Source organism: Acomys russatus, chromosome 6, assembly GCF_903995435.1.
Source record: "Acomys russatus chromosome 6, mAcoRus1.1, whole genome shotgun sequence".
NCBI classification, from domain to species: Eukaryota; Metazoa; Chordata; class Mammalia; order Rodentia; family Muridae; genus Acomys; species Acomys russatus.
This window is the reverse complement of record NC_067142.1, coordinates 51722771-51737685: the sequence shown is the minus strand read 5'-3', so window position 1 is coordinate 51737685 and position 14915 is coordinate 51722771. Positions and strand designations below refer to the sequence as shown.

The window sequence follows — 14915 nt, the reverse complement described above, 5'->3', positions numbered from 1 at the left end:
CTCTGCTTGATGACATAGCACCTGTTTGCTGTTGTTCAATACCCCCTTACAACACTAGCATCTAAGTCTCTGACAGTAGGTGGGTGGCAGGTATTCAGGGCAGGGACACATCATCAAAGTTTATTCTGAGTTCTCCAGAAAAGCGCAACAGATAGGACGTGTCTGTATATAGAGAGGCTCACTTTAAGGAGTTGGCTCACAGATTTGTAGAAGCCTGAACCTTCAGGACAGGCCAGCAGTTCAATTCCAAAGTCAGCTTGCAGGCAGAATTCCCTTCTTGTTCCAGAGAGGTCAGAGGTCAGCCTTGGTTTTCCACAGGCCTTTAACTGATAGGCCCACCACATGATGGAAGGTAATGTGCTTTATTCAAAATCTGTTAATTTAAATGTGAATTTTGTCTATTGAAAAAAATTTAAAAGACCCAGGGCTAGAAAGATGGCTTAGAGGTTAAGAACACCAGCTGCTCTACTAGAGGTCCTGAGTTCAATTCCCAGCAACCACATGGTGGCTCACAATCATCTATAATGTGATCTGATGCCCTCTTCTGGCCTGCAGGTGTACATGCAGATAGAGCACATAGATAGATAGATAGATAGATCGATCTTTAAAAAGCAAAACAAAATCCACCCTGTCTCGAAACAAAACAAAGCCCTGTGCTACTGTTTGGCCAAGTTGCCACTGGGTCAACCACTGTGTTGCCAACCATGGGAGACGCTACCTGTGCAATCTGAAGACTTCTCAGAGACCTCCACTCAGGTTCAGCTGAGCGCTTGACTTACTCTGTAGAAAAGGATTTTAGGATAAGTCTTTGTGAAACAAAAGTTGGAGCTTACTAAACAAAGGTGGGCACAGGTTCAAAGAGACAGATTTGAGTGTGGCACTGAGAGAACTACACATTTAAATATCCCATCACTAGATATGATGTGATTTGTGGCCTTTGGAGTTGCAAAGGATAGGAGCCATAGCTGGAGAGGAGATGGGAGGCCTTGTTTGTTTCCCCCAAAGGCTGTCACTATATAGATGTTGTGATAGTGGCTGTGTTCTGTGAGGAACCAAGTCAGGAGGTGTGAAGGAACTAGGATAAGAGGCCAGCACACTGTGAGAGAAAAGGGATGACTGGGAGAAACTAAGTCAGCCTAAAGGCTTAGCTGTAGATCGGTGGGGAAGGCTCCAGAGGGAAAAGGAAGAAGTATGGGCCTTGGGCCTGGGCCCGTTTGGATAGCTCTGTTACCTGGCTCCTAGGGTCCTGAGATGAGGTTCCCGTGCCACTGAGCAGGATGAGCTGGAAGCCACCAGCCAGTGGGTTCCAGAGATTTCCCGGCACGGCAATGGGCATCTGAAGGCAGATGTGCTGTGTGAGGCGGGATCGGGGCAGGAGCTCTGCGGCTGTGTAAGGAACAGCCCCAGGTTCATCCCAGCAAGGTCTGGAGGATCCCAAGTGGGAACCTCGGTCAGGAACACTCTGAGTCCGAGACTTCCAGGCCCACAGAATACCCAAGGAGGCTTTGCAGCATTTCAAACTGCTCCTTAGTGTTCACAGGGGGCCTGGTTCTAGGAGCCCCGCTGGATACTAGAGCCCACAAATGGTCAGACTGTTGATATAAAAGAGAGTAGCTTTTGCACCTAGATTATCCACTTCCTCCTCTGCACATTAAACATCGGTAGATCACCCACGCCCGTTACTGTGATGGAAATGCTTTGCAGCAGTAGCTACTTTGTAGTGTTTAGAGCAGTGGTTCTCAACCTGTGGGTCACAATCCCTTTGGGGTCGAATGACCCTTTCTCAGGGTCACATATCAGATATCCTGTGCATCAGATATTTATATTATGATTCAAAACAGTAGCGAAATTACAGGTATAAAATAGCAAAATCATTGAATGGAAGCCAGGCGTGGTGGCGCACACCTTTGATCCTAACACTTGGAAGGTAGAGGCAGGTGGATCTCTGTAATCCAGCCTGGCCTACAAGGCGAGTCTAGGACAGAGAGGGCTACACAGAGAAACCCTGTCTCATCATCCATAATTAATAATAATAATATGATTATGATTATCATCATCGTCATCACCACAACATGAAGAACTATACTAAAGGGTCGCAGCGTTAGGAAGGTGGAGAGCCACTGCTTTTAAGAGATGACAAAGAGAATGAAGTCACTGCATGTTCAGTACAGATTCACAGATAAGGGTTTTATTTTCAAATATTTTTACTAGGTGACTGGTTGAATCCCCAGATGTAGAGGTGACTCACACAGGAGTGACTGTACGTGTGTTTGCAATGTATCACTGCCAAGTCAGACCACTTCCTCACCCTAGACACACACACACACACACACACACACACACACACGCGCGCACGCACATAGAGTACACATATAAGGCCTCTCTTCTGCACAGTCTCTAGTTTAGCAGCTTTTCTTGTTAACTCATGTTGAGCCCAGCAACAGAGAGCAAGTTAAAAATAAAGGAAGCTGTATCAGTCTTGATGAGCAGTGTGTACTAGCATGTATTTGGGATGTAGACATCCTATAGGGCTTGAGGCTTGTCACATGGCTTTCCAGGAGCCTGACTGAGGGTAACCTTGTGGGGTGTAGCTACCTCCTCCTCTCCACCTTCCTGCATGTGACTTCTCTCCTGTCTCTTCTAGAAATGACCAGAGAAGCCCAGCCTTGGATGAGAGGACCACCTGTGCCTACAGAGAGAGCCTCCAGAATAGTAACTTGAATGACCCCTGCCGTGTAGCATCTGGCAATGGGCAGTGGTCCAAGCAGGAGATGCCCCTGTCTCACGTCCGTTTTGAAGACGAGTCTGCCTACCAGGCCGAGTCCCGGTACCTGGAGCGGCTCCAGCTTCAGCAGCGGCAGCGGCAGGTATTAAGCGCAGTGCTACATGCTGTGGACCAAGGACCTCTGCACTCTAAGCCGGACCTAACCAGCTACATTAACCGCAGCGTGGGCAACAGCTCATTCCATAGGCCTGTGGGCTCGCTGGACCACAGTAACTTCTCGGCACCACCACCTCTATGGGGCAATGAGAGGAAGTGTCCAGCCTGTGGCAGCTGTCTTGAGGAGCGTTGCCCTGCTGAGGGAAGGGCAGCCCCTGATCTGAGGGAACTCCGGAGTCTCCAGGCTGCCTGTGAGGCAGAAGTACTGCTGGCACCTTGTCATCTCCATGGTTTGGACTCCCCATTCCCAGGGCTCCACACAGACTGGATTCGGGAAACACACATCACAGACACGGTTGCCACACGCCCTGAAGAGGGGGACTCTGTCTTTGACAGCACCAACAGTTCAGACAGCTGGATAGATAGTAAGGATGTCAGGACCTCTCAGTCCAGCAAGGCAGGTGATCAGGCCCTAGTCAGTAGCCCCCAGCAGCGGCAGCATGGTTCTAGGCCTCAGGGAGGTCCCAGGTGGTCTAGAAAGGCTGAGGCTGAGCTGCCCTGCAGCCTTCAGGCCTGGCCTCACCTGGTTGTAGGAGAGGAGGTAAAAGGAGCCAGAGGACACATACCCCAGGAGACTTTATTTCTAAAGGAAGATGCTGTGCCTAACCCTGCCTTAGAACCTAAAAGGCCGTGGTCCCAGGGGCAGCTTGGACCCCGGTTAGGAAGTTACGCTGAGGACTGCTGGGCTCCATGCAGAACAGCCTATGTTGTGTCGTTTTCTAAGAAGCTTGGGTCTTCAGGACCAGGTCAACCAGACCAAGTTACTGAAAGCCATGGACTTCTGGAAACTATCTGCACCTCTTCTCTCCAACAGAGTAGTGAAGAGCCCTCTGTGCTCCTCCCAGCCCTGAAGCCAACTCTGTCCCTCTCCCTTGAAGTGCCAACCCCTCCTTCTGCAAGGAAATCCCTCTGCCCTCCGTCTCCACCTCCGCCTCTGAGGAAGTCGCCCTGGACTGGACACCACAGGCTGGAACGCCAGGTGGAGCCTCTGTCCCTTGCAAGAGCTGCCCCACCCCAGACCGAGGCGTATAGCCCTCGAGTCAAACATCCACTACTGGGCCTGTCCAACGACAGCAGTGTCTCTCTGGGGCTGCAGGAGCCCTCGGGAGCAGCTGTCCACAAGAGTAGAGCTGGAAAGGACCAGTGTTGTCAGGAGACTGGAGTGCCTCTGCAGAGTGGGGGAAACGGTAAGGAGTGCTGTGGCTTCGTGTTTAGCCCAGGCCAGGTCTGTGGCTCGCATTTGCTCCCCATCCTGATTACCTTATGGTAAGGCCACATACCACCCCGGAGCAGCAGCAGGTGCCAGGGAGGTGGGGGGAGCGTGGGTGGGGTACAAGATTGAGCATGAGCATGGAGCGAGCTAGCCAATTTTCTGTGACTGGGGGATGGGGAGCTGGGGTCTGGACCACGGGGAAGGCAAGAATGGTGCCCTTTCTCTGTTGGCAATTCTGAGGTAAGTAGGGAAGCTGCCAGAAGCCAGGCTTTGTGGGAATTTGACTCCTGTCAACTATGAAGACTCTACTGTTGTTTAGAACAGTAACTATTCTTTAGTCACCAGCCCTCTCCCACCACATGCCTTTTGTGCCTTGCACTGTTTCATTCACTATTGACCAGGCACCTGGTACAAGCTCAGACCTGTCCTGGGCACTGTGGGGAACACATAAGAAAATCACTCAAGCAGGATCCCTGCCCTTAACGCTCACTGCGGCCACCCCTGTCTGTGGCACGTGGTGACCAGCAGGGGGAGTGCTACAGCGAGGTGCTGCTCTGAGCTCTCTTGACCCTGCTTACCCAGCATGAGGGTAGGTTGGGGTGGGCGAGGCTGCCAAAGCTCCTCGCTCTTGGGAGAGGTCATCATGCTGTAGTTAGATTCCATGTGTTTGCAGAGCCAGGCTCTGATCCCCTCGGCTGTAATCCCAGGTGGCAGCAATGAAGTTACTGAGGCAAAGCCTGTCTCCCCCAGGTGCTCTGCCTCCATCCCTCTCCTGCCCTCCACCCCATGCTCAGCTGCTGCTCCCTCTCTTTTGTGCGGGCTCCAGGCTGGTGGTTGGTTTGCACCTAGCTACTTCCCGCAGTGGCTTCTGAGATCCAGTGAGCTTTGTGGGAAGCCTGGGTCTGCACCTCCTTGAGAGCGTGGTGAATATTCTCTTGTTAGTGACAAGGCCCGGGGTGACCACTTCCTCTCTTCACATTCACGTTTTCTTATCTAGAAAGTGAGGGTTAAAATACAGCCTGTCTCGTGGGAAACATGAGGCCAAGTCTGGGGAGGGACCAACGTCACCAAGCGCACACAGTGCTCCCAAGGTGGAAGTGTTGTAAAAGCTGTGGCAAATCTAGATGGCTTCCCCTGTTCTCCACTGTGGAAGGGGCATAGGAGGGGCATGGCACATGACAAGTCACCCACTGTGTACCAGTTACTATGGTGGGTGATGAGGTGACAGTAGGTGCACAAGACCCCACCCTTGTCCTCAGTTTCCAGTTTAGAGGATACTTGAGGGTGACCCTGGCCACCTTCACTGACTGCCTCCTAGGGCTCCTACCTCTGCCCAGTGTCCCCTGCCTCTAAAAGTGGGGAATGGGTCTTCTCCCATTGTGACCTGTGGCTGTGCAGCAGGAAAGGCACTGTGGCTCTTGCAGGAACCCTCCAGGACTCTCTCCAGTCAGGAGATGTCGCCACTATCAATTCTACAGCCATCACTCTCTCCCTCACCTCAGAGGAGCCTGAGTGCAGCCAGGAGCTGGGAGGAGGTCTACAGAGGACAGAATACTGTGCTGAAGGCTGCATGCCCACTGGGTGAGTGACAGGATCAAGCCCTGACTACAGTGGGTATGCTGGATGGGGAAATACCACCTGCAGCAGTAGCATCCCTAACCTTCCACTCCCAAAATCTAGAGGGTTCCTAGACTACATCCTGGCACCCCTAAACCACCCTTCCCAATCCTTTTTATGTGTGACTATGTGTGCAGGCCAGATGTTGACACTGGGTATCTTACTTAGTGGCTCCGCACCTTGGTTTTGAACCCAAGGATTTCCTTGACTCTGCCTCCTCAGAACTGGGGTTATGGGCATGCTCTGCCATGTGCCTGGCTCTTAAATGGGTGCTGGGATTCGAACCCAGGTCCTCATGCTTGTGCGCCGGGCACATTACCCTCTCCCCACCCCCACCTTCTCCAGCTCATTTCATCTGAGGTACCTCACTGACTCACTGAGTTATCTGCCCACCCTTAGCCCTAGCTATTAATGCTACAGCTGAGGGCCACAGTCCCCAGGGTGCTCTCAGGACGCAAATTGTTTCCCTTCTTTGCCGCAGCTGGGGTTAGACATCTGTGACCTTGCCTTGGGACCTCCTTGGGCAGAGTTCAAAGCCTTGGTAAACCTGGTAGTTCCCAGCTCCATATTGTACCCTGTGACCAAATGGCTGCATGTAGCCTCCCTATGGCCCTGCGAGGCCTGGATGTTTGCCAGAAGGCTAGTGTCTGGCAGTTTCTCCTGGACATCTCTCCCAGGTATCTAGCTGTCCCCTCAACAAAAACTCCACAGTTGCTTCCCTGCTTCCCCCCGACCCCATACACCCCTTTTCCAGCAGCGGTGCTGCCACCCACACAGTGTTCAGACCCTGTATCTGCCTCCTCCTAGTCCCCCCCATTCTACTCCCTGGCAACCCTCTGCAGCCCCCAGCCCCTCTTTCTACCATCTGCTCTAAGCTGCCTCACTTCTTAGATGCATGAGGGAATATTTTTTTTTAAACCCAATTAAATGTTATCATTGTCCTACTTAAAGCCCCACGGCAGTTTTTCCTCTCCTTCACATCCTGAGGACGACAGTGCCTGGTGGCGTGCTGGGACCTGCCTGCCTGCCTGGCCTCCTATTACATCTCTTCCTGCCTTTCTCACTGGCTGCTGCTGTTGAACATAGCAACCTTGTTCCTGCTCAGACAGAGGTCCCAGCTGTTCTGTGCACCTGCCGGTCTCACCTCCAGGGCTTAATGGCCTGACTCCTGCCTGTCATTGGTCCTTGGTATAAAGACTGTTTTCTCCCAAAGAGATGTTCCCTGGAAACTACAAGTGCCTGATCACGCCCTGCTTTCCCCACACACCGCTGTGAGTGCCTTTTCTCCTTCATGTGGTCTGTGGTTGACACGCTCCTATATACCCTTAGCTGAGAGCTGTGAGACATCCCAAGGGGGATGAGGACCCCACGACTGTGTGCTATGGCAGGGGTTATCCTGGATGTTCTCCCCAAAACTGCTTTCACAGAGTACCTGGCAGAGTCTGCCTGGCTCCCCTTGCTACAGCCTGATTGCTAGTTCCTCTCTGGGGACATTGGTACTGGTCTATGTGGGGACTGTGGGTCCCTAGGATGCAGGAGACAGCCAGTTCTTGCCTTCCTTGAAGCTACCTTATGGCCACCCCTACCCCCTTGTGTTTCAGAGCATCACCTGAAGCCAGCACAGAGCACAAGCCACCCTCAGCTGCCCATAGTGATGGGAACAAGAAAAGGAGGAGGAGCATCACCTCCACCCTAGGGCTCACAAAGCTCTTCTCAGCCCTGGGCCACGCCTCCCGGCCCAAACTTGGCACATCCCGAAGCTACAGTGTGGAACAGCTGCAGCCCTCAGTGCCGGCTCCACAGGCCAGCACCTCCAAGATAAAGAGAGCCCCATCGTTACAAATCCTGCATCTGGTGAGTCCCTGGGGCCCTGGGCAATAAGGTGTGGTCCCAGTAGTGCAGTCTGTTGGAATGCTGGAGTCCAAGGCACAGAAGTGGGGGCTGCTACTGTCCTCCCACTGACTCACAGGACGTGGGCTCCCTGTGTGTGCAGTACTCCCCAGTTCTGTTCTTCCAACCCACCACCTGCTGTCTTCTTTCTCCCTCTCCCTTAAATGTGTTGTCTCTGCTTCCTGGAGAGCTTATGCCCTGATGTTCTTTAACCTTCTCCTTGGCCACAGCGATTTTCTTAACCCAAATGCAGTTTCTTCTTTCTTTTTTGTTTTCTCTATGTGCCCACAGAATCCAGAAGAGGGTATTGAATCAATTCCCTAGGACTGGGGTTAGAAACAGTTATGAGCTGTCATGTGGGCACTGGAGATTGAACCCGGGTCCTCTGGCAGAGCAGCCAGTGCTCTTAACGGCCATCTCTCCTTCCGCCAAACATTTTCAATCTGTATAGTCACAGCAAGCCTTGACTGGCATTTTTTTTTCCTGGTCTTTCTCTGTGGCTTCCATAGTGGTATTTCTGAGGACTCACAAACCAGCCATGCAACTTCCCCTTCCCATGAATGCATCTCTCTTTGGACATTTATCATGTTCAAGATGAAGTTGAGAGCACTTAGTCTTGTGAGGGACCTGCAGTGTGTCTGCTCTTGTGTCCAACTGCTCTGCCAGAACACTCTGGGCCTCCACTGGATAGACCCCCTTTGCTCTTCTACAGTCAGCTCACATCGTCCGACTGAGTCTTCACTCGAATGTGTGCCGACTGTACCTGCGGACGGCTGCCCTTTCGTCAGTACCCTAGGCGTGCCTCTTTTAGAAGCCATCACAGTCTTCAGGCTGAGGGGTGTCTGCTCTGTGCGCCCTCTCACTCAGTGCTACAGTCCTCCGTGCTGCCCTCCCCTCACTGGAGCAGGACGTCTGCACTCCCAGCGCCTGTCTCAGTGGCTCGTGTGCCCAGGTGACTCTGAGTGAGCACAAGGCACCAGCTAAACGCCTCCCTCTCCGTGTGCCAGGCTACGAAATCACCTCCGCATACTCGCCCCTACCAGGCCTCCGGGCCTCCTGCTCTGTGTGAGGAGCTCGTAGCTCTTCTGTTCCTTCTGTCCTCTACCTCCTCCCCCGTGCAGGGTGAGGGAGAGAACCAAGGTCCAAGGCGTTGGAGCCTTTTGTTTCCAAGGCAGAGGAAGGAAGAGAATAGAGGGTGAGCTCTCTCAGCAGGGCAGTGTCTAGGAGTGGCACTCCATGTGTGGTGAGTGTCTGCTGGCTGATGAGGAGACAAGAGGGAGAACCAGCAGCAGGTGAGCTGGGAATGAAGACAACATGGCTTTCTTGCACCCAGGACTTCTCTGGTGTTGAGCTGTGGCACTTGCATCTACTACCACTGTACTTTCTCCTTGAACCTCTCAATGGAAGTGACAGTGTCTCTTGTGTCTCAGAGGTCTGGCTGCAGTTTAAGCTGAATGACTGAAGGTAGAAGGAAGCCTGGCTAAGAAAGGACAGAACATGCAGGAAGAGCTGGGGGGAAATTCAAGAAGCTAAAAGGAACAACCAGTCTCTCCCAGAAGTGCAAATGCCTTGAGCATCCACCCCTCACCAAGAATACACCAGCACATGCCACACCTTCTTCCATGTCCCCATGCCTCCTGTCACCTCTCTGTGCCTCTCCCATGTCCCCACGCCTCCTGTCACCTCTCCATGCCTCTCCCATGTCCCCACACCTCCTGTCACCTCTCCATGCCTCTCCCATGTCCTCACACCTCCTGTCACCTCTCCATGCCTCTCCCATGTCCCCACACCTCCTGTCACCTCTCCATGCCTCTCCCATGTCCCCACACCTCCTGTCACCTCTCCATGCCTCTCCCATGTCCTCACACCTCCTGTCACCTCTCCATGCCTCTCCCATGTCCCCACACCTCCTGTCACCTCTCCATGCCTCTCCCATGTCCCCACACCTCCTGTCACCTCTCCCACGTCCCCACACTTTCTCTCACACACCTCTCATGCCTTCTCTCATATTGTGTTTCTTTTGTCTGGCCACCTGTGCCTCTCTTTCCAGCCTCACTCAAGCACCAACTCCTCCTCTGTCCTCATTCCTTCTGGGTGAAAGCCTCTGTGTCCTGGAACTTGTTCCAAGCTCCCGGAACTATCAGGCTAGCCGGGCTCCTCCCCACTCCCGGCTGGAAGGCTTCTGCTCCAAGGTGTATCAAGTCAAGGATGTTGCCCGTGAGCCACACCTCAAACCCCTCCCCTTGGACAGGCTCTCCTATGTGACTCAGGCTGGCCTTAAGTTCCGTGATCATCCTGCCTCGGCTGCTGAGTGCAGGGCAGATGCTTGTAGGCAGTGAGATAAGAGCAAACATGGTGCTGAGTTGTCAGAATGCTTTGGATGCCTGTGCAGTCCCTTCTCTTGGAGCGGGTTCTGATGACTCCTGCTAGACATCCAGACGTGCTGACCAAAGCTTGCACCATGACTTTCTTAGAGCTACTTCAGGATTATGGTTTCCAGAAAATCCTTGGTAAGGACACCTTCCCAGGCTGTTTTTTCTCACCTGCAATATTGGGCCTTTCCCACTAGGTGTCACCCTCTCATCAGCATCGGAAAGCAACTTCCTTTCAGAGCCTCCATTCTCTGCTAGGTGGCAAGGGAGACCGGTCCAGCCTCTACCTGGTAGAGGGGTCAGGGGACCCCAGTGCACCCAGCAGGTAAGTGTGGCACAAATGACCTGAAGGATAACCTGAGTGGCCACTGTATCTACACGCTTAGTCTTTTCTTCTCTCAGTACCGCAGCCCTGGGCCGGTCTGTCCCTTTAAGAGGAAGTAAGGTGGAGTAGCTGAGTCTTGCCCTCAACACATCTCCGATATGGAGAGACAAAGTGACACTGCAGTCTCAGAATGGCACCTCTGTGCCCTTGCCATGTGTGGGTGAGGACTGAAGGTGGTGCTGGCAGACTTGAAGCCTCTCTCCTTTGGCTGTCTGATGACACCCTGAAATCAATATTCAGAGTTTCTTGAACACAGCTAAAGCTCCTGCAAAACACTCCAAGTCAAGAACCCCCAAAGAGGTCCTTGATTCCTGACCTCTCTGCCAGGTCCTCTTGGCTATCTGCATGTACCGAGGGCTTCATGGAGGGACTTTGGGGGAACAGGGAGGCTCCTGGCAACACTTTATAAAATTATAGCCTTCCTCAGGTCTCTTCCTAAAAGTGTTAGAAAACACCATCCTTGCTTCAAGGCACTGTGGCCTGAGGAGCTGCCAGCAGATGAGGAAACTGCCTGTCTCTACCCTAAGGAGCACGTTTTGCTGGCTGAGGTCAGAGAGACCCTAGCCTCTAGGGTCAGGTTCCTACGTCAGAGATGCAAGAAAGAGGCCCAAGAAAGAACAGTCCCTGGTACCTGACCCTACCGTTACTGTCTTGTAGGCCAGCCAAGGCCTTTCCCCGCCAGGCTCTCAGCGTGGAAGATGTGGGTGCCCCTAGCCTGGCTCGCACTGTGGGCCGTGTGGTGGAGGTGTTCCCAGATGGCACAAGTCAGCTGCAGCTGCAACGCCCCGCAGAGGGCACCTTTGGTTTCTGTGTGGCCTACGGCAATGGCCGTCGAGACTCAGGTATGCCACTGGTATCCTAGGCACAGTACCTGAGGTGTGGTTAGTTTCCTTCCGAGCTTTGGCTGGGCAATGGAGAAAGGCTCCCCTCGTCCCTCCAGAAGCTCTTCCTGGGTGCCAGATGCCTGGAGCCCTTGCTACTGAGGGGCTGGAACTGGCAGATTGGACTTTACTGTCCCCCTGCTGTCCTGTGACATCTTAAAATCAAAGTCCTCAAGGGTTTTCCAGGGGGGCAGAGGAAAACCGTCTGTGCTTGCCAGTGCTCAGCTATTCCTTTGATGTGGTTGGTGCATTTCAACGGTCCCGTCCTGCAGCTGCTGCTGTGTCTGGGCATGTGGAGTGGGCCTGCCTGGCTGCAGTCCTGGCCACAGCCCTCCCTCAGCAGCTCCGGAGGGCTTTGTTAGAAGCGATTGTCTCACTGAGGAGAACGGGAATGGAGATTTTAGAACAGAGGGGTGATACCTGGCTGTGTTGAGAATACACAGTGGGACAGGGAAGGGCACTGAATTGATTTCCGTCGTCCAGGGGACAGATGAAATAACAGGTGGCCCTAGGGTGGCTGTGGAGGTGGCCTGCAGGGGCTATGATCTGGGCGATTTGCAGTAGTGTGACCTGAAGTTCCTGATGGGTTAAAGGAGAGAGAAGGGGAGGGGGGAAAGGAGGGAGGGAGGAGAAAACATGTGTGATGGGGAGCGGGGTGGGCCTCCCCCAGTCTAGACCTAGGGAGGGTCGGATGTCAGCGCACGCAGGGAGCTGACATTTGGGGAGCCAGACTGAGTGCCATCCAGGCTGTCTCCGTGTCCCTCACTTGGTGGTCCTGTCCAGGTGGTGTCTCCCCACTCTTGCTGCCATATTTGGCCACCAGATGTCACCTGGGGATCTCTCACTAGGCAGCGTGGTGGCTGCTGGTGCTCCAACCACAGGCCCTCTACTAGCGGCTTTGGGTCCAGTTTGTTCCCCTGAGCCTCCATGGAGCCATGGCCCCAGCCTGCTCCAGCTCCTTGCTAAGCATCAGTCAGGATGTCAGTGTGTACCTCATCTGACACCACACCCACGAACACAGCAGGCCCTGCCTTCTGCTTCTAACTGGCTACAACATCCTTGACAAAGGCTGTCTCCAGCAGACTATAAATGCCAGAGTTGCCTCACAGTCACGATTTCAGCTGGGAAGCCACCCCAAGCCTCCTCAAAATGGCTGGAGTGACGTCAGTGTCTGGTCTGGCTTAGCTACATTCTTTCAGGTTTTGTCATTTCTCCCCACCTGCCGCACACCAAACACTTCTGTGGGTTCACATGAGGAGGCAGGGGGTGGCTCCCTCTCTTCATGCCGCCAGCATGTAGACCCAGCAGGTAAGCTGTTCAAGCATTAGAGAAAGGAGATCAGGGATAGGGCAGGATCTCTGTGGACAAGCCTTCTGCTGAAGGATGGAAAACACTTGGTCATTAGAGATAGCATCACTGGAAAGGCTCATATTGGCCAAGAAGCACCAAAAGGTTTATCCACACTTCGGACAGGAGAGGAAGTGTGTATGCAGCCCGGTTTACACAAATGGCCACAAACCTTTAGGTGCCTTTGGTGAAGGAGTTTTAGACTCCATATTCAGAGCCTGGTTTCTCTGAGGCCTGTGGGCTGCAATGAAGGGGGATCCTCCGGGTCCATAGGCCAAGGTACCACTCCCCACAGCGCATGATGCTTCAAGCCAGAGAGCGAGGCACCAGGACAGACATCCTGCCCAGCCCCTGATAAGCACCTGGCTAGGGAAAGGTCTTGGAGAAGGAATCATGTGGGCAGCTCTGTGTGTTTCTCAGCCAGCTGGTGAAGGCGCCAGGACTGTGCTCAGCTGTCCCCAAATTCCATTGTGTTGTCAGGTGCAAGAAGGTCACCCACAAAGGCTGCCCCCCACTGTCCTCTAGAAGGCTGGCTATGCTCCCACAGCACAGCGTTTCCCCTGAGGAACCTACCCATGTCTGCTGTCAGGTGGGGCAGCTGACAGAGAACCCGAGAGTTGCCTAGCTCTCAGCTGCACACTCTGGGCTGTGGCAGCAGTGGCTAGAGGCCTGTCTTGTCAGCCCGAGCCCCCATAGCCTCTCCTATAACACTCCCGAGCCACGTGTCCCTGATAGGCTTGATCGGTACATTTACAACCCAAGGAATTGATCATGTTGGCAGGGCTGAGCCTCTTGGATTGGCAGAGAGGGCTGGGTGCAAGAAAAGGAGGCTGGACTTTGGTCCACATGCCACCAAATCCCGAGGTGGAAGTGTGTCAGTGAGGCTGGGGCCAGAGCCAATCCTGGACAGTACCGTGAAACAGATTTGGTCTCAGCCACTTCCAGTACTCTAGTGACACTGTCCCCTGCCTAGGCTTTTGGGGCTGAGCCTGGGTCACTGGAGCTATCAACCACATCTATTTATGAACCCTAAGCAGCACAGTGCAGGCCACACTGCAGGTACTTGTCTTCGTTTTTTAAAACAACTCCCTCTATCCTAAAAGCTGATATCAGATTAGTTCATTCTTACAAAACCACAGATGAATAACGTCTTCAGATTAGTTCATTCTTATGAAACCGAAGATGAATAGCATCTTCAAGAGTCATTTACATGGGTTTTCCTGTTTTGAAAGAGGCTACAGAGAAATGAAGCTATACACAGGGAGGCGGGGGAGAGGGCATGGGAAATGTTTCTATAGCCAGTTGTGAGGGGGGCATGTGACTGTGTCTTGCATGATTTCTTACTCCCCTCTCCTCTTTGCCTTTGCAGGGCTCTATGTGCAGGCCATGGCTGACCTGGACACCGCCAAGCTGTACTCGGGGCTGCTTGGGGTGGGGGATGAGATCCTGGAGGTTAACGGGGCCAAGGTTGCTGGGCTGAGCTTGACTCACATCAAGGCACTACTGGCCCGTGTGGAGAGCTTGTCAATCCGAGTCTTGAGACAGAGGCCTGTCCCCCAGTGACCTGGAAGTACTGCTGCTCTTGCTGACACTCCCTCAGTAGTCCTGACCCCCAACACATGGCGGTAGGGGCTGGAAATGTACCCCTCAGAGACAATGCATGGATGGGAAACGCAGTTCACAGATCAGCGTGGCATCTAGTTTTCTAGCAGAAGCCGTTCTGATTGGCCACACGCAGGAAGAAGCAAAGAACCTGCATGTCCATTCAGCTAAGGCCACTAATATGTACAGATCTGGAAAGAAAATACTGCTTTCTTTCATCACAAAAGCAATCATGTCCCTTTGTTGGAGTGAGAGGAGAGCAACTGCGTATGTCCTTGGGCTGGTCCCTGGGAGCTGACTTCACCTCCCTACACTCACCCACCCAGAAGGCGCCCTAGCCCCCAGCACATCAGAGACAACGCGGCCACATTGGCCTTGTGACCCATCTCTTGCCTGGTTTCCATTGTGACGCTTTGCTTCTGATTCAGGAGGGTCTCAGTGTCTTGGCACAGCCTGACAGCCAGGGGCACACGTTCCTAACCAAGCCCTGGGAAGGATGGCCTGTCAAGAGTTCTGTGCCCCTTCCGGGTGCGAACTTCTGCGAGGTTTTGGGAGCCAGAATATTAAGAATTTCTAGAAATTTTTATGACAGGCATGAAGTTGAAAAATGATGCTACTGCCATTCGCAGCAAGTGTGGCCATTCTACTAAGGATGTGAGAGGCGGCC

At 53.2% G+C, this 14915-nt stretch overlaps 1 protein-coding gene across 1 annotated transcript in view; it reads left to right on the top strand.

The window, feature by feature from the left end:
• The window catches only part of Kiaa1614 (KIAA1614 ortholog), a 30812-nt gene extending 16342 nt beyond the window's left edge, over positions 1 to 14470 (top strand). The window contains exons 5-10 of the mRNA XM_051148326.1: positions 2645 to 4128; positions 5579 to 5735; positions 7373 to 7625; positions 10231 to 10358; positions 11076 to 11260; positions 14016 to 14470. Coding sequence (XP_051004283.1) covers positions 2645 to 4128; positions 5579 to 5735; positions 7373 to 7625; positions 10231 to 10358; positions 11076 to 11260; positions 14016 to 14209 — 2401 coding nt within the window. The 3' untranslated portion in view covers positions 14210 to 14470. The remainder of the gene's footprint in view (positions 1 to 2644; positions 4129 to 5578; positions 5736 to 7372; positions 7626 to 10230; positions 10359 to 11075; positions 11261 to 14015) is intronic.
• The last annotated feature ends 445 nt before the right edge of the window (positions 14471 to 14915 follow it).